We start from the raw sequence: 27,073 nt of genomic DNA, 5'->3' as shown, positions 1-27,073 counted from the left end.
GTATGAAACTGCTATTCAAAAAGTCACCTGGACTGTCTCTGGAGTTCGCCACAGGTGATTCTCAGCTCAGCCACGTTCGCAACAACATAGAAATCTACGTATTATTCAGGTGAGGAGTGGAGCAGCAGGCAGAGGCCGGATGTAATGTATTAATTCCGCTGCGGAGATCACGTGTTGTGTTTACAGCACATCGACACCAGCATCAGCTCTTATCACCAAATGCTCTCTTGACATCTTCGTCTGTGTCTTCTATGTCTAAGGCACTGCTTTTATATCCTGAGATACATGTATTCCTTTTGGGGGTTTTTCAGTTTTGTGTCTGTCACATGTTAGAAACGACTTCAACACATCCACTGATTTGCTTTGAATCCTGCAAAGGATCTCCTGCTGTGTTCTCAGACAGGCTCATTCTGACATTACATTGTCTGGAGTTTTTACTGGGGGCTGGCCATAGAAAATCTGGAGGGTCTTGCGTCCTCACACACAGCCCCTCCTGAGAATGTCCGGAGGTTCTCCGGAGTTCAGTGCATGTCTAACAGCAACTTCAATTTGGAGTTGGCAGGTGGAGGTGACAGCTGCACCACTCACATTGTGGAAAAAATGAAGGGAAACATTACATGGACAAAAAAAAGGGCAATCAAGGGGCTGTGGGTTTAAAGTAGCCTACAGCACTCAGGGAAAAGGCTGGTGGAATAGCTGCCAATCACATGTGACTGACACCTCTTAAAATACAGTGAGAAGATTAAATCAGTCATGTTACTATATGAGAACAAATCAATTCTCTTTATATATATGTATGTGTTAAAATCAATTCAACTTCCAAGAGACCTCAGCCTGAACATGCACAAACAATAACTGAAGGCTACCATTAGCATTTTCCACGGTGTGTGAATGACAAGAAGGGCTTTATCATCAAAACAAAATTCATCATCAAAACTAAGCGTATGATATTCTCCATGTTTAGATATGGCAACATGAGATTAAAGGAGATTTAAAGTCTGGGTTTGAGGACCCCAGAAAGAGTACCAGACTTGCACATATGTATATATTGTGTATTTTATCTAGTTTTATTTAGTCAAGTAAAAAAAAATGTAAAAGCACCATTGTATAGTAATGTGAATACTAAGTACGTGAAAGCAGAGGAGGAACCAGATGTATGACTGAGCCACCCTCTGCCTATATTAGACTAAATGGGAAATATCAGAGAAAGCAACAGCAGGTGGACCTATATAACGCAGAGTTTGAAGGAAGTTTGTATGCATACATGAGTCAAGCCAAGGGTGGTTTACGATAAACAACAGGCATCTCAGAAAGAAAAGATTAGAATGGAAATCAACGTATTGACAACTTTTCAAAGGGCATGCCATTTTGAATACATACACACTATAAACAGTAGTACACTGTGCTAGTACTAGTACTGTACCAGTGTTCTGTGCTGGTACAAACCTTGTGAATAGCTGTGTCAGCACATTTAGACACAGTGTCTGCAATAACCTATGGCATGATGGAAGCGGAAATGAAAAGTAAGTGTAAATAGAAAACAAAAGGTGTGTATGGGCAGAAAGGTTTGTGATGCAAAAATATTATATAATACCAAAAAATAAGATGGCCACTAGTCACCTGTTAGTTTTCAGTGGTATCCATTCGTAAAAGCTGTCGCAATCAGTGGACCCTAAAATTTACAATTGGCATGTCAGTACATTTCTTGAAAAAAAAGAAAGTAGCAAATTACAGGTGAGTGTCTAATTCATTCACAGTTTGTGATGGCAGCATGAATGAAAATAGATCTTTGTTCCTTAAAAATAATTATTTATTTGGGAATTCATCCTCAATTTGAGAGGCATCTGTCAAGAGGCAGACACAGAAACAACTGAAGAATCCATTAAACATGACCATCTTGGATTCAAGTCCGCAACCATTTAGGCATCCTTAAACAACTTGTTAAACCAACTCTCCCCTATTTAATAGCAGGCAGCTATTAAACTGCTCCACACTGGACCCGGAACAAGTTTCATGATACCTTCATGGCACATTGATAGCCAGCAAAGTATTAATCTGGTCATTGTTAAAATTACTCTTATAATGCACATGTATATTTAACACTGCCATTAAAACATTTTAAGGGTGCTTAGAACAACCACTCTTTTTCATCTTGAAGCTTGTCAGTGATTGATGAAGATCCAGTGATTATGGTACTCACTTATCACGACCCTACATGCACAATAGGTCAAGAGATCCAAAAGACTATAAATGAAAAACTGGTTTTGTGTCTTCTAAAGGATTCATTTACCAGCTGCTTATGTAGAACCCTCTTATTTGAGACAGGCTATGCCATCCTGTTATGGTGTATTATAAGTGCAACATTTACATGATCCCTTTCCTGTATAGGATACAAAAAGGACACACTAATATATTCACAATCATACTGTCACCTGAGCATGATTAGTTTCCAGCTGACCTAATCTATAGTTATTTACACTGTGGCACTAGAGGAAGGTTTTCAATGCACTGAGCCAACAAAATGATAATAAGAGTGTTGGTGTAGTAGGTTCTGGTTCAAATCATTTGCCCGAAAGAAGTCTGGCAGTTTAAGTGAGTATTCACATTGAATGAATGTAGAAGATGAATAGAGGAGAAAATGGCACCTGAGGACGTGCACCTCTGTAGATATGTAATGCATTGAAATGTTGAATATCAGGTCATCGTTAGTCATGGTAACTGTAAATCCCATCAAACCAAATCATGAAAGTTTGTTCAGATTGTATTTCTGTCCCTCAATTGATGTAGGTTATATGTCGGATACCGGCTAAAGTGATCACAAATATAGTGATCAACCGTTTATATGGATCAAAAAGCTTGGGACAAAATCGTTCCTATGCAAATGGTGTTTAAATAATTTGTTTATAGTGATCATGTAATCAGCTTACAGTGTTCATCTTGGGTCTTTTCAGTGTATTTTTTACAGTTTTACCTACTCAGTAATTTACTGCTCCTCTCTGTGTCACTTTCATTCGCGCTGTGCACTGCCAACCTAATCAAGCCAAACAGAGCGTACCCCATCATATCCATCTCAAATTCTGTTGAATTTACCCAGTCGGAGTTTACACATTTGTCTGATGACACTGTTTGCGTGTATGAGCGCGTGTGTCGATGTGTGTGTCAGCGTGAGAGAGAGAGAGAGAGAGAAAGAGAGCGGAGTCAGGACAAGCTATGAAGAAAGATTTTACTCATTTAAGAAAAGTATAAATCATTATGTGGTGATCAGTGTTGATATTGTGCTGTCATTTCAAACAAATCGCCGTTTAAGCTGTAGCAGGTCAGAGATGTAAGCCGAGTCGGTGAGTGTCTCTGTGTGTGTTTATGAGTCAGCGCAAGAGAGAAAGAGTGAGAAAAGTGAGCAGCGCAGTCAGTGCACAGTGTAATATCTCCCTTAACTTAAAATCCACCATTACCCTTCCCTAGAGTTCTGGGACTATCATACAGAAGCTACGCAATTAGGTTATAGAAATGAACCGCTTATAGGGATTAACTTGGCCCGGGACAAACGTGATCACTATAAGGGGTTCCACCGTATTATACCTGTATCATTAAACCGTTTGTAAGGGTAATTTCTGACTTTGACCTACTGTATATATGAACAGAAGTGACACATCAGAGAGGTGATGATATATCGAGCAAAGCCACAAAACAGCAGAGAAAGAGGTGTTAATGTGACAAAAAAGGAAGTGTCACCAGGGAAACACAAAGGGACTGCTGAATCTAACCTTGTACCTTGAACTTTTTCTCAATAAAAATGTGTAGTGGGCCACTGGTAATCAAGCAAGGAGCTAAAAGTAAAAGTAAAAGATTACTGATTAAGGAGGTGGACAGTCCAAAAGATCTCTATTAAATTTTGGTATTTTGTATTTCACATTCTTATAATCAGTGGTGAAATAAGGCGAAAAAGGGAGCGGAGAATGTGTTGACCCGCAAAAAGGTAGTGGAGAGATTATCAAGCAATGGATGATGACAATGAAAAATAGACACACTCACCGCAATGTTGTGGCTGAAACCAGATCCTGGCTGAGGACTGGTGGCACTGATATAGTTGCCCACACCAGAGTCCTGTCTGGCGGTTCCATAGGGGTCGGCTACAGGACCAGGACTGTTGGCACCAGGAAAGGTTCCAGGCCGAATTGGGTGGGTTCCTGTTGAGGAAAAGCCAAAAGACAGATAAGCAAGATAATCTATAACTGGCACTCAGAGATATAGGGTGACTACGACCAGGCAAACAAAGAGAAAGCAACTTTATTTCACACAATCCGACAGATTATTTAAATTCTTTTAGTAAAAATGGTACAGTGTTTCCTTTCTGGGAAAACGAAGAATTACGTCACACAGTGTTCCCAAGAAGTTTAAGATGCTTTCAGACATGCACTGAACTCTGGAGATCCTTGGGACATTCTCTGAAGGGGCTATATGTGTGAATGGAAATCTAGAGTGATAGATACTATGGCCAGTCCCTGAGTATAATGTCCACAGACAATCCAGCGGAGCTGATGTGAGAAAACAGTAGAAGATCCTCCGCAGGATTCATAGAGAGCGAGTGGGGTGTTGATGATGTTTCAAACATGCGACAGACGCAACAAGAAAAAAATATCACCGGAGAAAAACGCAGTGCCATACACGTAGAAGACAGAGACGAATATGTATTAATACGTTAATACGTAACATTCCTGCTTTTCTCTGCTGAACCACCCCTCACCTGTGTTGTTGTGAACGTGACTGAGCAGAGAATCTTCTGCTGCATTGTGCATGTGTGAAGAACCCATGTACTGGACATCCTCCGGGGGTCATGTCTGACAACGACTTTAGTGTCATATTAGAAATTGCCAACTTCGAAGGATTAACATAACATTGGGTTTTTAACTATTTCAGTTTCACTGTTTTCAACTACCATTGACATTGTAACATTTCAAGCTCCGATTGGGTCAGAGTTTTCCTTACGGCACACCATCTCACACATGATTTGTTTTGGACTGTCAGAAAGGTGAAAACCTGATGATTCTTTCTGTTTTTACAGTTTCTGGCTGAGCTACATTTTGGCAATTTTCTTTAAAGAAATCATGTGGGGGTTAGAGTTAAGTATATATAGTGTGTCAACTAACACTTAAAATTTTAAGGATATTTAACTACAATGGGTTAAACATTGCCATCCTAGTGAACCATAGACTGTATACAAAGATGATTAAGTCTCCATGAATTTGCGAAAAAACAAAACAATAATGAATACGTAATTACTGAGCTTTTAAATATGCACCCATCTTGAGTGGGAGCCAAGGACTGAGGACTAGGACTGAGAGCATATGGAAGGTCAGACTAGACTGAGAGACAGACAAACATATTGTTGATATTGTCTTTTGTGAAGTAGTGGCATGAGATATAACAGAACAATATAAATTTGGGCTGTAACAATCCACGGTTCGGTTCATACATCGGTTTATTGTTGTTTGGGGGGGATTTGGGGGTTTTATTAGCACCAACATTCGAAACAATAAAGAGAAGAACACTACAGAACATGCAAACTTGACTTCACATAAAACTATGTAAACAAAACTAACCAAGAATAGGGAAGAGGTGAGAGTGTGTGTGTGTGTGTGTGTGTCTCCCACAGTCTCAACTACCAGAGTTCAATCCGTGTATATACAAAGTCCGTTTCAGTCTCCCCGACAAGCCCAACACATTTCAGTTTAAACAATGAAAACGAAAAAAATATCCGTTCAGGGTTTTACTGCAGCTCTTCATGAACCAACAACTCAGGAAAGTAAACACAAAGATAAGTGTCCTTGTCACTTCAATAACAACAGCATTCCCATAGACAATATGTTCAGGGCAGTCAGTCGGGCAGACGCCGGCCGGTGTCTGCTCCAGAGCGGCGACAACACACAGACTTTACAACTCACTTTTGTAAAGGTAAAACAGACGATCCTCTTTGACACTCATTGCTCTAAAGATACTAGTCATTTCAGTGTTTGTGATTGGATTGGAGTATGATTGGACACACATATGCAACATAGACTGTCTATAGAGATATGCACACAAGTAACAGGCTGCACCTGTGTGGGCTTGGGCAGGGAGACATGTTGCGGTTCCGTCTCCGCGTATCGCGAACCGAACCTTGTAAGTCTGGACCGCGGTTTCAGTTTTGGTTCAAAAATCGTTGCAGCCCTAACATATATATAAAAGATCAGCTGAAATGAACTGAGGCAGAATTGTGAAACGTCTTGGTCTTTATGAGCTTTACTGGAGTAATTTACTGCATATATACAGTTTTTTAATTCTTATAGATGATTTTTAAGCTCAACATAAGTGATTTTTTACATCACCAATGTAAAGGGTAAAAAACAACTCCTCAATTTCAATTTCTCATTCTTTGCACTTTGCAGTTATGACTACCAGACAGTTTATGAATTCTAGGCAAAATCTGCACAGGGGAAGTGGGCAAAACACCCCTCACCTAATCAACACCTGTCACAGCAAGAGCCTCCAGCACTATTCACCACATCCACATTCCCTTCCCCCACACATCTCCACACTGCTCCTGCTCCTTCACCGCCTCTTTTAAATATATGAAGGTGATTATCTTCTCCAAAGTACTTGGGGCATTTGATCTAGCTGCCTGACAGGCAGGAAATTACACAGGGTGTCCTGGGTATTTTGAGCTGAACTATTTCATGGACTCACCTCACCAGAAGGGGAGTAATACTGCAGAATACCAGCCTAAAAACACATTCTAGCTAGAATGTGTTTTTAGGCTCTAGTCATGTGTTGCAGTAGTTAGGTATGTTACAGTATGTATGCACGGTAGAATATATAAAAAAAGATAATGGTTCAGTGCAGAGTATGTCTCGAGCGTTTATGCACACACACACACAAACAAACACGAGAGAGAGAGAGAGGTATTCCAGAAATAGGTAGGTGATAGCCAGTCAAGGATCATTACTAATAGATCACTTTCACTTACCAATACTTCCAACTCCACATTGTGCGTGTGTGTACAAGTATATGCTGTAAATGTCAGAAAAGGCTGAGGTTAAATATTAATCAACTTTATTGCAGCTTTATTGAAGCTTTCTTTAAATGTGTAAGGATTGGCACGATGATCCTTAAGATCAGATCATGCTTTTGTCAGTAAACACACAAAAGCATTAGACTCACCCTTCATTAAACACGTTGTGTTCTCTGGATCCAAACATTTGAGGGACAAATCTGTAATCGAATGATAGCTATTCATAAAGAGGTATCCTCATTTGTCTTTTGTTTGTAGGAAACGTGATCTTCAGACAGTTACAGTCTGGATCCAAGGTCTCAAAGAATAATGTGGACACTGGAAGCTTCTTCTGGTTGACAGCATTTTCCCGGAGGCCTGAGGTTCAATTAGGCCTAAACAGTCAACTCAACCAGTGATGATGTAATAATCCAAAATGAGTTAAGGGACCTGTTGCATCAAAGCTTACCTCACCAGTGCATGACAGTCACCTCACTGATCTGCAAACGTGTGTGTCCCCACTACTGCTATTGTCTATCATAATAATGATAATTATCTTCATCAATCATAATAAACGTATTTTCTTAACCATTGTTCAGAGAGAGAGAGAGAGAGAGAGAGAGAGAGAGAGAGAGAGAGAAAACTACCACCACTTACCCAATGTGGTTTTAATTTAATACAATTATAACCTACATTGGGTTTCTCTTCAGAACTATATGGTCCACATGTAGGCTCCACTTGCTCCTGTAATAACACGAAATTTCTAAAAATGTTAAAAGATATATTTATAATTGATATATCTCAGTCACTAACACATGAATAACTACATTTTGTGTATGTTACATCAACAAACAGGTAGAGTCAACAGAATCAGTGGTCAGACTGTTAGTTTGAGGAGCCCTGGGATGGAGTCAAATTCCTGGCCTGAATGACTTGTTTCTGTTTGTCCATAAAAGTTATGCGCTAGTGTGAAAATATTCCAAACAATGATTAGAACAAAATAACTAATGACAAAATTAAAGGAAATGGATAAAAAGCAAGCACTGTTGCATATCATAACTGCACACTCCTTCCATCTCCCCCTCAGGTTGTTGATGAGCTGTGTTGTCTGTGGGTCTACATGCATGTGTAGAAGTAACAGAGACATTGAAATACTGACCTGGGCTCTTAAAAGGTTGCGGGCTGTGTAGGATGTCCTGGAGGGAGCTGGGAGAGTTGCAGGCCGAGCTTGCATGCTCACTGGGCAGGATCTCAGCAGCCGTCTGGGCCCCCAGGGAGCCATAGCCAGCCAGGGAGTAAGGGGCTCCTCCCCGCACGTCACTGCCATCTCCAGATGCAGAATACAACCCATAATCAGGGAACCCTGGGAGATAAGGAGGTGGGGGTGGGGGAGGGATTGAATGGCATTGCGACTTCATCACTGTTGTTTATAATGACCTTGATTGATTGGCAGAATTGTGTCATATAATTTCTCTGTTGATGTGTTCCTGTTATTTCAAAACAGGCCACTAAATAGTGAAACACAATCAGGTAAAAAACATCAGTCATTGTTAAAATGACTGATGATGAAAAGAAAAATCAATCCCTTCGAGCACCGCTGAGAAAGACCACTCATGCTTCAGACACAGGGATCAAGGCCGGAACAATCCTTTAGGGGAGATGCAGTGTTTCCACTTAGGGCGGTACCTGTTATGAACACTGGGGAAGAGGCTGTGGCTGAGGGGTAGAGCGGTCGTCCTCCAACCTGAAGGTCGGCAGTTTGATCCCCAGTCTTCCCATCTGCATGCCGAAGTGTCCTTGGGCAATACGCTGAACCCCGAATTGCCCCTCATAGAACAACAAAGTGCTGCTAATAGATGCACTGTATGAATGTGTGTGTGATTGGGTGAATGTAAAACTGTACTGTAAAGAGCTTTGAGTGGTCATCAAGACTAGAAAAGCGCTAGATAAATACAAAACCATTTACCATCACCAAAAATGGTCTGGTCTTGCTACTACCACAGCAATGGTAAAAGTGTGGTGCAGCTTACTAGCTTTGGACAGAAGGTTGTGAGGACTAAACCGGACAATGGGGTAGGGCTTGGACTACCTCTATAGCAGGGAAACGAATGTGTCAAACATTCACTACCAGAAATAGCCGCATCCAAGCAGTTGCTTCACTTCATGGGCTTCAACCAAACCTATGCACCTGGTAGATTTACCTTTAATACAGACTACGCAAGTGTGCCTTTACATTTAAGTCAACTATTTTTTAGTTTCAGTGCTCATCACACTGTCATGTAGAAAACACAACTTTCCACTTTTCAGACATAAATAAAAAATGTGGTTATGTCTTAGTGAGTTACTGTTGCAGTTTAACAATCAGGATGTTGTGCATTTAACTTCTGTCCTGGGAAAGTCCAGAATTCTTCCTTTAAAGCACATCACAATACAACAACTGGAGTTGGCAGCTGCAGCACGGTTAGTGATGGTTGACAAAATGCTTGGTAATAAACTGCACATGAACCTAAAACCCTCAATCTTCTGGGTGGATACTAAAACAGTACTCAAGTACATTGTAAACGACCGCACCAGGTTTAAGACCTATGTTGCAAACAGAGTTTCCCTTATTCTGGACAATACAGATCTGTCTCAATGGAGAATTGAATGTAAGCAGCAAGGACAATCCAGCAGATGACACCTCAAAGGAAATGAGTGCAGCTAAATTCAAGGAGCAAGGCAGATGGATTCATGCCCCTGACTTCTGATGGAAACCTGAGGAATGTTGGCCTGTGGAAAAGGGATTGGATCCCCAGTCAGTGCAACAAAAAGATCCAGAGGTCAGGAAAAATGCTGCTGTATTCACAACAGTGACAAGAAACACTGAAACTACCATAGACCATCTGATCTTATCTCATTCTTCTCGGATTGGATCAGGCTTCTTAAAGCAGTGGCATGGTATCTCAAAGTAAAGAATGCTCTGATTATGATCATTAAAAAACAAAAGGAACTTTCCTCACGTCACATCCCTACACTCTCACACAATCAACAGAAAAACTTTGAACTCAGAGCATTCAGAAACACACTTGGTCGACAGCTCCTTACAGTTACAGTTGTCCCTGAGTTCTTGGTTTCCTGTTTTCTTTTGAAATGATGTTCCATGTGTGTCTCCAGCTTGATTTCCTGCCTTTGTCCTGTTTTCCCGCCATTGTGATTGTACCTGTTCCTAATGTGTTTCACCTGTGTTCCATCATTCCTGCCTCCCTTGTGTATATAAGTCTCTGTGCTTCACTTTGTCAGTTCATCTCGTCACCATGTTCATCTTGTTTCCCTTGTTTCCCTTGTTCCAATTAGTTATGCTTTATTATTTATTTCCAATTTATTATTGGACTTTGTTTTGGTCCCTTGCCTTACTCAGCCTTCATTTGAAGGAGATTTTTTGTTGTTTCACCTTAACTTGGCTCCTGCGTTTGGTTGCTCCTGCTTTCCGCTTGTGACAGAACGAACTGACCAGACATGGACCCAACAGAGTTTCGCCTTATTGTTCAAAGGTCTCAACAAGCTAGCTTTCCGCCTGCCATCCTCAAGTCAAAGACCACCTCAACCCATTCCTTGGCAGCTCTGGCTTTTGGAGGACACCGCAGCCTCAACCAAATTTCCTGTTCTCATGGCAGAAGACAAAGAGTTTCCTTAGGCCACCTTGCCACCATCGGTCCAGGGGTTTTCCAGCCAGTTTGAACCTGTCTGCTCCTCAGTCTGCTAGTATTCAGTTTGCTAGTAACCAGATTTAGAACCAGATTTCCTGCTCCCTGGTCAGCAGAAAAGCTGTCGCCTGCTCCTGGTCCCCTGTCGGCGTAGAGGCTGACTCCTGCTCCTGGCCTGTTCCAAGTTAAAAGCCTGGCCACTTTTCTGACAAAAAACTCTCCTGTATGTTAAATATTTCTGCCACAACACAATCTAAAAGTCATGTTTTTTACTATGATACTGAACAACTGATCACTAGCTGGAACATGGAAATGATAACACTTTGACTAGTTAAGGGCAGTGAGGAAAAACTCACTGAACCCACACACACACACACAAGCAAGTAGCTGTTTAAAAGTAAAAAAAAAAAACTAATAATAAAAAAACATCCATCCATGATGAATTTACATAGCAGGTACTGTAGCTCTTCAGACAAACTGTGGAAGCTACTATAACTGTCTGTTTACTATCACCAAATTTAGAGGAGTGAAGAAACTTACCCTCTTTATCCACTTTACAAGCAGTATATACAGTAACTGTTCCTGTGTTACAGTATGTTTACGTGCGTGTTTTAGTGTGTGTCTGGCAGAACAGACAAATGAGAGTGCATGGAGACAGTGTCAGGCTACACAGAATACTGACAGAGCATTTACCTGCCCTTGCATTCTGCCCGTATAGCATGTAGCTGCCAACTCTTCCATGGGTACCCCTACCTGATCCACGAGCTGCTGCCACTGCTGTAACTGGTCCGTACGCTGTAGCTGGGAAGCCTGAGAAAAGAACAGGAAGGGCAGTCAACATTCTGTTAGTTCATTTAAGACTACAACATATTGATTACAAGGCCAAAACACTTGATGCTAAGTTATGTCCCTAGCATCCGCTGGTGGCTGCTAACACCTGATAAAATCTAATGGCAGTTGGTTATAGGGATATTCACAATCTTGTCCTATATTCTAAAATTGTCAATTAAATGGCCATTGAATGACTGAGACAATTCTGCGAATGTGAATAAAACTATGTTAGGTTGGAGGACTTGCTGGAGACATGCACACAGAGCCACTTGCTCAAAGATACTGAACGTCTTTGGTCAAATGTCTGTGTTCAGACTGGTTTCAGCATACAGGGTAGCCTCTAACTGGCTGATTTATGTGACAATACTACTAAAAGTTTTACTATATCCGTTGTAACTTTAAAGTTCATATGATATTGTTTTCATATTCACTACTCACACTAAGTGAAGCTGTCTGTTGTTTGGAGATCGTCCCTCCAGCATCAGTCATTTCACTAACTATGACTGGAGCACTTTGTGACATAATTCAAATGTATTTACTATTGAGGCATGATCATGACCATTATCAAACATTAACTAAGTGCTAATTACTATAGCTATGACAACAAACAGGCATCAGGGCAAAACACATGCTTTTGTGTTCTGTAGTAAATGGACATATCGCCAATCTCTACATTTAAGGTTAGACTTTAAACGTTACTTTTTGATAAAGCCTATAGTTACGGCTGGATTAGGTGAGTCCTGAACAATCCCAGTAGCTATTCTGCTATAGGCCTAGACTGCTGGGGGAACACCCATCAGGCACTGAGCAGTGAGCACCCTTCTTCCTGTCTCTCTGCCCCCACATTTATTTATTTTACTACATATCACTAACGTTGTGTTTATCTCTCTCTCTCTCTCTTTGCAGGTATCTCTGACTGCAGAGCTGCAGGATTCAGACAACAACACTTATTATTATGTATATTATTATTAGTATGAAAATGAAACCTTAAGATCAGCTTGAGGGACTGTCTTCAAATTTAGTAAAAACATTCCCTTGGACTCAAGGTCAAATGTCAAAAGTTCAATGTCACTGTGACTCATAAAACATATTTTTAACCTCTTGAACGCAACATTACAGGAACAACTTTTGGGAATTTAATTTATAAATTGGAAAAAAAACGTTCACTTTGAATTAAGGATGAACTGACGAGAGTTTGGTGATCAAAGGTCAAATGTCTAGGTCCCTGTGAACTCTCAAATCACTATTCTCGCCTCTTAAACGTGATATCTTAAGATTGGCTTGATGGAATTTCTTAAAATCTGCTACAAACATTCACTTGGACTAAGAGATGAAATGATTAGATTTCAGTGTTCAGTCATCCGTTAGATGATTCTTGGCAAGTGCCATACCATACACCGGCTTTGTTTCAATCATGTCTTGGAACACCTTATCTACACATGCTTGATCCTGTGCTACGTTCATTCTGTGTTTCCATTAAGAAAAAGGTCCTAGGCACACAAATATGGTAATAATTGTTTCATTTCATTAACAACCAGCATAACACACAGTACTGCTACTAAAAAGGTCTCTGAACTCATACCAACATTATTAATACTATTCTTCAATGTTTTCCCTATACATTCTTTGTGGCTGTGTCCGAAATCACTCACGATTATGTCACTGGGTTTGTTTCTGGGGGAAACCTTGGGTTGAAAATTTGATTGTAGATCTGCTTGGATACTTTTTGATTCAATGATAGTGAACCTAACGTAGATTGTATCATTGTAAATGTGTGGTGTTGAGAAAGTATCTAAGTATTGATAATACTTGACAAACCCAGTTTCCAATTTAGTCATGTCTCCTGCATTCAGGTTCAAAACCCAGCATTGACTATTTCCCCATTTCATTCTCATTTTTGTTGTGTTATTTATGTTCATATATGTATACTTTTGTATATATATTTATATTCAGATTTTAAATGTATATCATAATTAAATGTTTAGCTTAAACTGTTCTGCTTTGTTGTCCTTGCTTTTTTTGTTTATTTGTCTATTTCTGTGTATGTATGTTGAGAGCACGGAAAAAAACCGTAGTCTAATTCCTTGTATGTGTATGCATACATGGCCAATAAAGCTGATTCTGATACTTTTCATAATGGCAACAAAAGCTCTCAGGCAATAACAATTGATTAATTTTAGTTCAACAGTTTTAGAAAACCATCATATTGTGAATGTTACTTAACTGAAAGGTGCATTTCACCATACATGTTTAGTGTAACTTAAGTTGTGCGGGAAACAGACCCCAGGCTTGGTTGCTGTGACAGCATTGCACATTCATCCTGAATAACCCTACTAAGATCTGTCACACACATTTGTGTGAGTGTATGTAGGTGTGTTTATATGTGTGTGTCAGAAGGGAAATCAAATCATTTAAAATAAATTACCTGGGAACTGGTAGCTATAGCTTGGGGCAAATCCAGTGTAGCCTCTGCCATAAGTAGACACAATGTTAGGATAACCTGGAGAAAAGATAAGAGACAACTGTTATAAAACAATAATTATAACAGAAGCAAACCCATACTGATGACATCCATTTGTCTATTTCAAATTAAACTTTATTAAAAACTTTCAGTTCATTTAAAAGGTCAATTACAAGTGATAATATATAATAATTTGGGCTCTCAAACGATTACAATTTTGTATCGGATTAATCAACATTTCTAAATGCACGAAAAATCCCCATTTTCTATGTATATGGTTGTGGGAACGGAGAGATAAATTACAGAAAGCGGATATATACATTTAACATTTGTTAAATTTGAGTTATTAAGATTGAAAAATAAAATAAAATCAAACTTAAACATACCACACCATAATAAAATGTGGCTGTCTCTTTGCTGTCTCTGAGCAAACATAGGATGATGTTATTTTTTTTTTTATCAAACTCAAAGATAACCTTTATCCTAAACAATTTGGGCATCTTAGCGATGGTTAAATCGATGGTTAAACTTTCTTCTCCTCTTTTTTAAATCAAACCAGACCTTAAGAGTTTAGAATTTGTATAATAACTAATAACGTATAATAATAGTAATTCAGTCAGGAACACTTTGTCATGATTTTACCCATTTATTGCACTGGGAATACAGTTATGCTTGGCTTGATTCTTTTGATGTCCCCTGGATTAGCCAAGCAGCATGCTAAGATAAAACAGGGCACACGTGCAATCCCCCAGTGGGCGTAGCAGGCAAGATACATTTGTTCAAGATGAATACCATTTACCTCAATGTTTGGACTCAGTACTAAAAGGGGAGGCTGGGGTGGTGGAGGCAAGTTGCCGCCAGCAGGGGAGGTCATATTTAAAGGGACCGCTTTGTTGAGAGAATGGGCTGTGATTGGTGGGTGACTGGTGAGCACCCATAAACCTATCAGTAGCTGGCAGCTTATGACAGCTGAGCACATGACTCCGTGTCCTGCATGAACTAACGCAACGCTTCATTAATAATAATAATGATAACACAAAGGTTTATCAGCAAAAACGTCTATTTAGACTTACAATAAACATTTAGTCAAACATCTGCACATTACAATGTTATTTAAAGACACAGGAGCTAAGACTAGCTGTTTCATTGAAAATCCGCAGTAGTAATGTGTTGTATGAAAGAAATAAAGTGTTTCTTAAACTTTACAGCATGTAAACATTTCCTAGTAGACCCAAAATTTAAATATGACCTACCCTAGAAATGTGTGTATATACTCCTCTGTGTTAAGCAAGCAGTCTTAAGTATAATAATAGTAGTCTCCTTCCAAGATTGCCTGATCACACTTCTTACTACATACTCTCCATTTTCCTCCATGCATTCTGTTTTTGATCATGATGTCATAAAATGACCAGAAAAGTGAGATTTCTCAAACATTGTGAAATGGTCTGTTCTCAAGGTGTTGGAGACTATGTTGTTTCCACGAACATTTTATTACTGCCTCATTTGAATGATTTCATGTACAGCAGACCTCCAGCCTTTCAGTACATTTCATGGTCAAATTATACCATGATATGGTAATGATGCTTTATTCTCCTCGTAATAAAACAAGCTTTAGTTAAAGAAAGGTATTAGGTTACGTTAAATTAATATATTCACCCACAACAAACTGTGTGCGTACTTAGCATGCCCATGCCCAGCATGAAGGCCTCCATTGTGTATGGTAGGCTCCTTGTCCGTCCTCGCATCCCGGGAGGAAACATCACTTCCTTAGGCTGGGCCTTTTTACATTCTACCTGTGGAGTATAGACAAAATACAAATTAAAGCTGCAAGTAGCATTGATCAATTGACGCTGTGTGCATGTTGCTGATGCTGGTGAAATGCTTGTTGACGCAGCTGTGCACTTCTGCGTTCATCAGACCCTAATGAAAAAGCAAGATGTTACTTCCTGCATGGAGTGAGTGGACTTGTCTTGCCCAAATTGTACCACTTCCTATGTCCAGTACATGGCACTAAAGAACATTTAACAAACAGATATTAAGATTCCTTGTGTCAAGTGTAGACCAGACCAGAAAATATCTTGTAAATGAAATACTGATTTTTCACTTTGTTTTGCTAAAAGTAATAAGGGGGTTCTATCAAGCCAACGTTCCACACCAATGCCGATTTGACATAATTACTACTTTAAAATACTGTATTTGTAAAATGAAATCTGAAGCAGGAAATCCAAAGTAATTGACTTCTTGTCTGGATTTCACATTTTGAATGACTTGCGTGGTGCTGTAAATATACATGAAGACCAGGATTGGATGGCAGCAAGTTTTGTTCAGCTTAACTCTTCCAAAACAGTAAAGTCATGACTGAGTTGTGCCTGATTTTGAGTCTGTAGCTCAGCATGAGGCACAATGTAAGAACCATCAGGGGTTTGGTTTATTTATTTTGAGTTTAGGTGTAGTGTTAGGTGTAGAAAGAGGTTATAGGGAAAGACTGACACTCCACACAGGGGGGTGGGGGTTTAACTCTCTTTTTAGTGGACAACTCGACACACCTGGGACACACACACACACACCGCGGAGCATGACTGTGTCCATCCAACAAACCTCCATCCACGATGAGACCTTTCCTGACCCAGAGCATGGCCTCTATTCACAACACTTATTCACTTTCTACAGGGACACTTCCCCATCACTTAACTAAAACCATACGGCATCATGCCCAGCTTCCCCACATCGCAAATAAGACTCAAGAATTCTTCAACATCTCATATATCAATCCCAGGAACCCATCGTTAATTGTGTGGTCCTGTGTAGTCAAATTAAATTAAACTTTTTTCTACTGAAAGGAAGCTTATCATTCTGACTACTTGATGTACTGCCATTTTTAATTGGATCAAAGTTTTTAAGGTTTTCACATATTTAAAATATGATTCAAAGTTCACCAAGAATCAAATATTAAAGTCTGGTCTGAGCTGTAAAAAAACTAGTTTACCTGACATACTGTTCTGCCTTGCAGTTATAGTTTTAACTCATTCATTTCATATTACACAATCTCACAATCACTTATGTTATGTTCACTATGTTAATCAAATTTGGTGCAGCTTTACAGCTGTTCAGATGCCACAACTCAGCTTCTCTGCACTGTCATGATTGTTAACATATTTTTGTTGACCTTGACCTTTGACCGATCAGTTCCAAAAGTTAATAATCCGGAGATAATTACTTAAGTATAAATTCCCTCCAAGTGTGATGGAAATCAGTGAATGCGTTGTTGAATTATTTTGCACACACACAAGTAAACACACACAGATACACAGACAGGTGAAAATAATACCTTGCTATGCCAGCATACAGGCGAAAGATAATGCTACTTCTTTACTGAGCTAGTTATAACCTTGTTTCAATGCCTGTATTTCGTACACTTCTGCTCTCTCTGTGCTTCTCTGTCACCATTCTTCTTGCTTGGCCTCTCCTGCTGGTGTGAACAATCCATGCACTTCCTTTGTAGCTCGATTCAAACAAGGCCAGAAGTGTAATGGAAGAAAGATCATGGCTTCAGTCTCTCTATGGTATATTGATAAAGAAATCTAAGTCAGCATTGTTGAGCTCCCCATGTATAAACGCTATCATGTAAAAATTAATAGCTAGTGTGCTCTAATAGCTCTTCCTTCTCTCTGCTCCTCTAGGTTGTTTGTATGGCAATTGCATGCTGACTCAGTGACAATAATAAGACCAGGAGAAAAAGAGCTTCTATTGACAGAAGTTTGGGATAATTGTATAATTAAGGAGAGGTTAGAGCATGTGTGGAAGTCTGATGTATGGCTTAGGAGTTAGAGCGGATTGTCCACTGATTAGAGGGTAAATGGTTTGATACCCATTTGTCCAATCCATATGCCAAAGACAGGCAGGCAAAGCACATAATATACAGGCACTGTGTGAATAAGTGTGTGAATGGGTGAATGTCAACTGTACTGTAAGTGCTTTGAGTGGTCATCAAGACAAAGCGCGACATAAATGCAATCCATTTACCATTATGACGATTTTTTTGTCTGGTAATCAAATTCTTTTTGACCAAAACCAATTACCAAAAAGTGTCATGAAGTATATGAAACATCCAAAACTTTTCTGTTTTTCCTTTGAGATATGTTCATTATGTCACAAGTCACAAAAATATATCCTGACGAGTTATGGTATGTACTGTATAGTGCGGCACTGCAAGTCACAAATCAGCAAAGGAAAACATAACAGATGTACTATTGTCAGTGGTTATAGTAAAGATCTGATATTATTCAAAAAATGACAATACAGCTGCCAGCAGAGCATTGTGACAGAAAACTGAATAGTTTGACATGAGATAGAGCCAAATTGGTCAATGAGTTGGATTGGAGGCAGTGAACGATGTTGTCTGAAAAAGGATATGGAGAAAACATCTACACTCAAGCTATTTTGGAGTTTTCAGCCACATATAAATGCAAAAGGTGCAGTTCTCATTGTGCGACCAAAATTGAGATTTTAATCATTGCTGTCTGCTTGCCCTTGCTAATTAAGCTCAATAAATAAGAGAATTTAGATTCAATTAAGAAGTTGTGGGACCGTTTTCCAGTATGACAGTAAATGGGGAACTACAATGTTTAATGACAACTTACTGATTCTTAAAAGTTACTCTAGCCAGATATTTTAACAGATCCTTGGGGCTTACAAAGCCACTTAATAGTTCCTAGCACCTACCAAGTGCACTGATCATGAGAGGAGAGCTGCCGTGAACGGGTGTGGCTGGGAATACTATTTTACTGGCTATTCAGTATAATACTTTTCCAGTGGAAGCAGGGTAGACGTTTGGATGAAGGCAGTTAGAAGCTAGGTGGGTGTCCTCGCCATCAGCTTAAATAAGTTACAGTGAAACTCTATTAGTGTGAATTCCTCTAGAGCCTGAAACTCGGATCCTTGTAACGGAGAGCTAAACAGGAACCCCTGTACTTATTTCTGGATACATCTATGGAGAGCACATTTTACTAGGTTGCATCTCAACCCCAATATAATCTGCCTTTTTCCCCAAACTGTTGGCAACCATTTCTGACTTTTCTACCCTCCTATACTTTGATAGATTTTAATTGTACCCCTAACCCTGCTATCGATCAATCTCCTTCTTGCAAAATTCTCCTCCAGACATTCACTACCAGGCTCACCAAAGTTTTCCAGCGAGTCTCTCCGGGCAGAGAGGCAGCAAGGGCTCTGGTTAACCTTCGTCACGGTAAGCATAACGCCACAGACTTTGCCATTGAGTTCCGTATCCTAGCGGCAGATAGCGGAATACTTGGTAAAATGTAATTTTTTGTTCATTGTTAACTGAATATTTACATTTAGTTGCATATTGTTTTGAATCTATTGTCTATATTTAAAGAAGAATGTTTAGCTTTATTTCTTTCCTTTTCCTCTAGTGGGTTTTATTATTTTTTGTGTCTTCAAAAGGTGTGCATAAATAAAAAGCCCAAAGAGTAGAGTGCTCCTTGCTCTCATAGAAAACACTGCTCCTGAAGCTGCTGAAATGCCTTGTCAGTAGTCTCACTGAAATGAGCGTGCTGTAGTGATGCCACAGCACATCAGCATATTGCACGACTAGTGTCCAGTCTGGCATGCCCACAACTAAGCTGGGTAAAGCAAGGGTGGAAGTAAGTTAAGATAAGATAATCCTTTATTCGTCCCATGGTGGTGGGGACAAGATGAGTTAGGTTAGTATATGTTTAGGTGACGTATTTTCTTTATTTGTGGATTTATGTTTGAAACAAACAAGTTGGCTACTACAACTTACTTGTTAGCTAACATTATTGCGAAGTGTATTTGCTAACTTTTATCAGGTGTAGGGCCAAAACTGTATGAAAATATGCAGATGTTTTCTAAATAGTGTGGAGGTGGATTTATCATAGTAAAATCTGTAATGCGTAGGCCTTGGCTGTTTCGGATACACCGACGAGGTAACATGCAAAATAAAGTTTTGTCAATATGGCCCTGCTATACCTCGTTAGAATGGGTGGAAGCTCCGCTAACATACTGTCACTAACATGGCTGAGTGCGGACATTTTTACAGGGTATTTACTAGCTATATTGTACAGTTTAGTAGCTTCTGTGTAAGACAACCAGGGCTGTGTTGATGTAAAACCAATATATTGTGCGGGTGTGTGTACATGTGGGTATTCTTGGTGTAAAACAGTTTTTGATTGTTTTGTTTGCGTCTGTATTTCAGAGTACATCACACCTAGCAGCACATGCCAGGGTGCTGCTCAACACACATCCAATGAGAGTCAATGATGATTCAAATCGTTAATGATAGTAAACTAAATAGTAGATCTGTAGATGCTTGGTGGCGTTGTTCAATATTAACTTCTTGGCACTGTTCAAAATATATTTCTTGTTTTGGGATTGCTGTAATGAGATGGCTCCATAATACTTTGAAAATAGGCTGTATTGTGAAATTTTAATTAAAATTTTTATAATGGTGGCACACTCGGGCTTACACTATTTTTGCAAATCAGCTGTTTGCAAGTGACAGACAAACAAACTACTGGCCCACAGACTGTGTGTGTGTGTGTGTGTGTGTGTGTGTGTGTGTGTGTGTACTCGCACTGCCAGTCTCCATCCCGACCTGTCCCCTATCAGTTTCCACACCACACCAGGAAAATCAAATATGAATCCAATCTATCTCTGACATTCTGAAATGTGATGGGAGCCACTTACCATTTTATTATTGATTTCATGAAAATGGATCTCGCAGACTTTCTCCACCACATCCTCTATTTCAAATGTTACAAAGCCAAAACCTGCAAAGGAGACAGAGGGATAGAGAGAATAGTGGAAAGAGAAGAGAGACACAGGAGGCAGGAAATAGAAAAGAGAGGGGCGGACAATTGGTCATAATTCTGCAAAAGCATAATTCACTTACAGATGAGAGCAAACATTCTTTGTATTGATTAAGAGATAGAAATGGAGACTATCACCACATACAGCTCTGCTTCTTCAGGTTCACAGATGTACACTCAACATAGATTTATTATTTTGCTTGTTGCTGCACAACCTGTGTGTGTACATGTTTTTCCCCTTGTGTTATTTACTGTTATCCACTGACTGTGGTTCGGATCAACAAACTTTTGCTAGAGGATAAGAGAGATGATTGAGCAGGTGAGCAGTGACAGTATGACAGAGTCAGAGGAGTTTCCGCTTGCATTTGTAGGCATCATTTTTTAACTAAATAAGCTATGCTGTCATTGGACTCATCATATCTACTCAGGCTTAGGCTTTGGTGTGAAAAGAATATTAAGTTGTTTGGTTTGGTTTGGAAGTAGTGAAACTTTGTCTCCTGAGTGGTAATGAATCTAGATTAATTTTCTGACAAACATATGAGCACATTTTCTTATTGGACATATTTTGTAAAGAGTAATAACAACAAAAATCTATTTAATTGTAAAACCTGCTCATTTATTGCTGAAAGTTGCATTAACTATGAATCAGAACAATTGGAAATCTAGATATTTTTGTTATTTACTTTTCAAATCTCATAAGGTTAGTGGATCAGCCACAGGGACTAATGATACAACTACAAATTTATTCACATTATATATGACTCCACAAGAACCAGGAAAAGAGACCACATTTCTCCTGTATTAGCTTCACTACACTGGCTTCCGGTTAAATCTAGAATAGAATTTTAAATTCTCCTCCTCACCTTCAAGGCCCTTAATAATATGGCACCCTTATACCTTAAAGAGCTGATAGTACCATATCAACCCACTAGAGCACTGTGCTCCCACAATTCAGGCTTACTTGTCGTCCCTAAAGTCTCTAAAAGTAGAGTAGGAGCCAGAGCTTTCAGCTATCAAGCTCCTCTCCTATGGAATCATCTCTGAGTTGAGGTGACTATGAAGGCTTTATAATGTCATAGAATTTCCTGTATTTTAATGATATTCTGTTGCTCCTTTGATTTATATATTGCACAATCCAGGTCCAAACATCAGGTCCAACATCTTTGCGATCTGATCTGATCTGATATCACATAAATTACAGTATTTGTAAAAAAAAAAAGGTGTGCACATTATGTAGTACACATTTTTACTCATTTTGGTGAATGATTAGAAAGACATAAGTAAAGACATGATAACGATCTGTTTAGCAAGCAAGAAAAAGATGACTGATCCTTTGCCTACCACTTCCCTTCCTCTCCTCCTCTTCATTATCAGAACCCGAACCACCCTTTCTGACATACAACAAATCAGCTGTCAGGGGTAATTTCTCAGTGAGCCCTACGGCTAACATACATTCACCACAATAGGTTGCATGAACAGACAGGGCATGAATTGTGAGAAAACAAGACTGCAAGATGACAGACAGAGGAGAAGGAGGGTGCATAATGTGTGGGAAAAATTTGATAACATGCATATACAGTATTTTTGGTATTTAAAGCATATAGTAGGTTTATTATAAATGGCTTAACAATTTCTGGAGTGGTCCCCGTGGCTTCACACCCATCAGTACTGCTTGCTGTGCTAATTCAAAGGCTCAGCCAGTAAGTATAATTCATGCTGGGAGATGGTCTGTATTTATATAGACCATTACCCAGTGTCTATATAATGCGTGTGAATCTGTTCATGTACTCTTCAAAAGTGTTCATGTATCAGATGCAACAATGCAGACTAGATGAGCCGGGACGATCATATGGTAGCCTTGTTTTATATGGTTAGCCCATCTTTTGTAGAGGGTATATGTAACATCCTTTAAGACATATGGCACATACTTATGTATTGTTCATCGCTAATCACTTCTTAAAATTGTCACTTCTTAAATTTGAAAAGCAGTGATACGTGATGAAGAGTTGATGGATGTTAGCTGATGTTACTATTGAGCATAAAATGGAACATAAAATTCAGCATACCATAATACAATTTCAGAAAGTGAAACAAAGTATCCAAGTATAGTAACAAGTAAAAAAAAACAGAGGATAGACCCAAGATGCCAGCATGATGTTGATTAAAGTGTGGAACTGAGCAGCCAATCACAGGCCACCCAGCAGGAAGCAAATCAGGCAAGTGCAACATACAGAGCTAAAATCTACAGCAACTGAGTGGAGAGAACAAACAAATAAAATGTCACTCTGTCTGTGCAGCTGCGGCAGATAATTGTGGCTGGGGAGCTAAGAGGCAAGTTCATTTGTAAGAGCAGGTTTTCAATCATTTGTTCTGAAAAACAAATATTAACTTAAAAAGCTGCATCTCCGATTATCTTTCAGAATCTCTCTATTGATTTCTTTGGGAGGTCTGCAAAATGTGTAGTACAGTAATCCAGTAGACTAGAAATGAAGGTATGAATGAGGTTTTCAGCATCCGTCTGTCTATAAATGGCCGACTTTGCTATGTTTCTAAGGTGGAAAAATTAGGTTTTGGTAAAGTGGGCCTTGAAACTCAGACCTGGGTCGAAGATAACACCTAGATTTGTCAACTCAGATTTTATCCAAGGAGTTAGCTGACCCAGATTAATTACCAGCATTTCTCTTTTTGATTTGGGGTTTGGATTCATTTAGTGATAGAGCGCAGAGCATTATCATCATTTGGCGCAGCAGTGATGTACAGGTGTGTATCATCTGCATAACTATTGAAACAAACATTGTGCTTTTCTGATGATGTCATCCAGTGGCAGCATGTGAAGTGAGAATAATAAAGGTCCAAGGCAGCTCCCCTGTGCAACCCCCTAATTCAGTATTAGATGCAAAAGTAAATCGGTAAGAAAATGACTTGAGTCAAAGTCTTAAAGTAGCTAATATCAAATGTACTGAAGTATCAAAAGTAAAAGTACAAGTACCAAAATAAAAAATGCAAAGTGCTTTTTATAGTAGGCCTATACAGAAACAAAACTAACAAAAATGGTTCTCTTCAGGCTTTATTTCAGATGACTGAAAAATTATAACAAAATATATATATGCTGTATAATTTAAAAAATTTTTGCAAAGTGGGAGAAGGTGGAAATATGGGCAGTGCTTATAACCCTGGTTGTTGGCTCTTTCCGAGCTATGTATCTACATGTGGTAGCACTCTGTCAAGCATTACGAGCTGCAGAAGAATACCAAATACTGCAAATGCCAGTACAAATCAATGGATTGCTTTGATCGCATACATCAATGAGAGAGGCACGCACAGCAAGGAGAGTTGTCTTTAGCGACTGTGGCTGAGGTGGTAGAGAGGTCATCCTCTAACCAGAAGGTCGACGGTTCGAACCCAGTGTTCCCCATCTGCATGCAGAAGGGTCTTTGGTCAATGTACTGAATGCCAAATTGCCCCCTAAAAAAATGGCAACAGTAGTAGATGGCTGGCAGGCCCAAATATCTGACTGCCAGTCTTATAGTCCTTTCATCCCTTCCAAAGAGATTCAATAACCATTCACACTTGGACTCATGCAACCCTCTTCCTTGCTCATATCATGTAAGACCTCTTAAGATTGACTAGCAATCGGAGAAGACAAATGATAACCCTTGTCCCTGGCAGTGGCACCAATTGTTCTCCACAGCAGCACATCATCAACTGCAGCACTAATCAAGGGTCTGTGAAACCCCTCAGATTTCACCTCTTCTGCACAGGTCCCCAATTTGTCGTAGCAACCTGTCTCTCTTCACCTCAGAATAAGCAGTGTTCTGTGACACTTCCTGGAGATGCTTTTCACAAGTAAACAAGAGTTATTTGTTTGTGGCCCAAGAACCCCCAGGGATTTTATAATTTGGCCTTCTTGATATTGAAGTTGAAAAGCCCTGCATTAGACAGTAGCAAACATTAGGTTATTTGGTAAGATCAAACCACAGACCTTCTGCTTAGTGTATGACCCCTGAGCTCTGGTCAGATAATATAACTGGATATGTTCACCAAAGCTTTCATCCATAATACTCACTATAAAGTTGAGTTGTTTGTTTAACACAGTACAAATACAAGCTCTAGTCTTATTCTTATTCACTGATACAATTTGTATCGGTAAATATCTGTTACTGCAGAATTAAAAGACATAATTAAGTCACACAACATGTATGAGAAAATAGAAATACCAGTTACACATTTGTTTGTTTCTCTCCATTAAGTGCTGTTGCTTCTTGCTCCCTGTTTTTTACTCTCTTTTCATTGGTTTCACTGTTCCATCTTCATCGCACTCTGCACCCTTTTCAATATACTCCCAAGTGAGAGAAGTCATTAAAATACAGACGCACACCAGGACAACATTGTCACAAATGGCATCCAGTTTCTACTCTCGATCAGAGCCAGTGGGAGCTCACTGACATTAAGTGTAAGTGTGTGTGTGCTTGGTAAAATTGAGATGTTCTGCTTTATACATTTAAAAGATAAGAAAATTCTGAAAGTCTTGATGGTGTCAAGAGGGATTATCTGCCGTCAAAGAAGGGGCCACATGAATGGATTCACAAATTCACTATGCTTGTAGCATGAATGTAATGACTAAATATACAAATTCGTGAAATCTCAAATGTTATTGTTTCACATCGGCAGCAACGACTCCCGGCTTCGTATGTTGGAGGTCACTAAAGTTAATGTTGAATCGGTGTGTGCTTTTGCAAAAACTAATTCAGACACAGTAGTTTTCTCTGGACCTCTCCCTAACATGACAGGTGATGACATGTTTAGCCGCATGTTATCTTTTAACTGCTAGCTGTCGAGGTGGTGTCCTGTAAATGGTGTGGGCTTTGTAGATAATTGGCAAACTTTTTGGAGGAAACCTGTTAGGAGAGTCGGCGTTCATCCCACTTGGCATGGGGCAGCTCTCTTATCTAGGAATATTACTCAGTCTATAAAATGACAACCCAGAGTTGGGACCAGGAAGCAGAGCTTAGACAAATCTAAGGTACATTACGTTTTGGGATTGTTAAGAGGGAGAGCTTTGGCGTGGGCAGAAGCAGTGTATTCACCCCTGTCTCTTGCTACAGTGACTTATGAGGAATTTGTTTCTAGTTTAAGCACAGTTTTTGATCATCCAGATTGCCATGGCAGTGCATCAAAACGTTTGTTGAGTCTCCATCAGGGGTCAAAGAGTGCAGCAGACTATGCTGTGGAGTTTTGGACCTTGGCAGCTGACGCTCAATGGGATGAGCGTGCACTTAGAGGAGTTTTTCAGAAAGGTTTAAATGAACAGCTTAAAGATGAACTTGCCTCCAGGGATGAACCTGAAAGTCTCAACTCTCTTGTCTCTCTAACTATCAGGTTGGACAATTGCCTGTGTGAACGCTGCATGGAGAAATCTGCTCATTCGCTGCCGGCCACCAGCGCTCACACTATGCCCACGACTCGCACCACAGTTGGTCCACAACAAACCTCCACCATTCAGCCCAGCTTGGCCACTGTTTTTCCAGAGGATGAACCCCTGCAACTCAGCAGGGCCCAGCTACCTCCTGCGGAACGTCTACGGCGCATCCGGGCCGGTGAGTGCATATATTGTGGTAAGGGGGTCATTTCCTTGCTGCTTGCTCAATTCTGCCAAAAGACCAGGCTCATCCGTGGAAGTGGGGGTACTGATGAGCCAAGCCAACCACTTCCCTCCACCTAAATCCCAGTTACAAGTTTTAGCTACCATTTGCTCCAATCAGCTGTCTCTGCCCCTCCTAGCTCTAATTGACTCGGGTGCTGAAGATAATTTCCTTGATTATGATGTAGCCTTTCAGTCAGATTCAGTACTCGAGCCCTTAGATGCACCCCTGAATGCAAGGTAGGTTTCTAGCTAAGGTAAATCACCAAACTGCTCCCCTCACCCTCGTCCTCTCTGGTAAGCACAGTGAAACCATTCGTCTCAAGATAATTTAAGCTCCAAATTCACCCCTAGTTCTTGGCCACCCATGGTTGAAGAAACATAACCCTCACATAGATTGGGCAGCTGGGAGAATTGTAGCTTGGAGCAGTTTCTGTCACTCTACGTGCCTGCAGTCAGCCTTGTCCCCAGCTGAGGGAGTGACCACATCAGTTGCCCCCCAGACTTTTCAGGCGTTCCTCAGAAGTACCAAGATTTAGGTGAGGTATTTAGCAAAGACCGAGCACTTTCTCGACCCCCTCA

General features: G+C 39.9%; 1 protein-coding gene across 5 annotated transcripts in view; it reads right to left on the bottom strand.

Annotated features, from left to right (window-relative positions):
- Positions 1–1,630: 1,630 nt before the first annotated feature.
- LOC117772552 (RNA-binding protein Musashi homolog 2-like) overlaps positions 1,631–27,073 on the bottom strand; it is a 163,535-nt gene continuing 138,092 nt past the window's right edge. The window contains exons 8-14 of one of the 5 annotated variants that reach the window (XM_034603791.1): positions 20,729–20,811; positions 15,681–15,795; positions 13,967–14,041; positions 11,404–11,520; positions 8,187–8,390; positions 4,033–4,187; positions 1,631–1,672 (exon numbers count right to left, since the gene is read on the bottom strand). In XM_034603791.1, coding sequence (XP_034459682.1) covers positions 1,631–1,672; positions 4,033–4,187; positions 8,187–8,390; positions 11,404–11,520; positions 13,967–14,041; positions 15,681–15,795; positions 20,729–20,811 — 791 coding nt within the window. Of the gene's footprint in view, positions 1,673–4,032; positions 4,233–8,186; positions 8,391–11,403; positions 11,521–13,966; positions 14,042–15,680; positions 15,796–20,728; positions 20,812–27,073 lie in introns of all 5 variants that reach the window. The other 4 variants (XM_034603792.1, XM_034603793.1, XM_034603794.1 and 1 more) reach the window with 4 other exon arrangements.

Source organism: Hippoglossus hippoglossus, chromosome 13 (assembly GCF_009819705.1).
Source record: "Hippoglossus hippoglossus isolate fHipHip1 chromosome 13, fHipHip1.pri, whole genome shotgun sequence".
Lineage (NCBI taxonomy): Eukaryota > Metazoa > Chordata > Actinopteri > Pleuronectiformes > Pleuronectidae > Hippoglossus > Hippoglossus hippoglossus.
The sequence above is the reverse complement of the archived record's forward strand: the minus strand, read 5'-3'. Positions and strand labels throughout refer to the sequence as shown.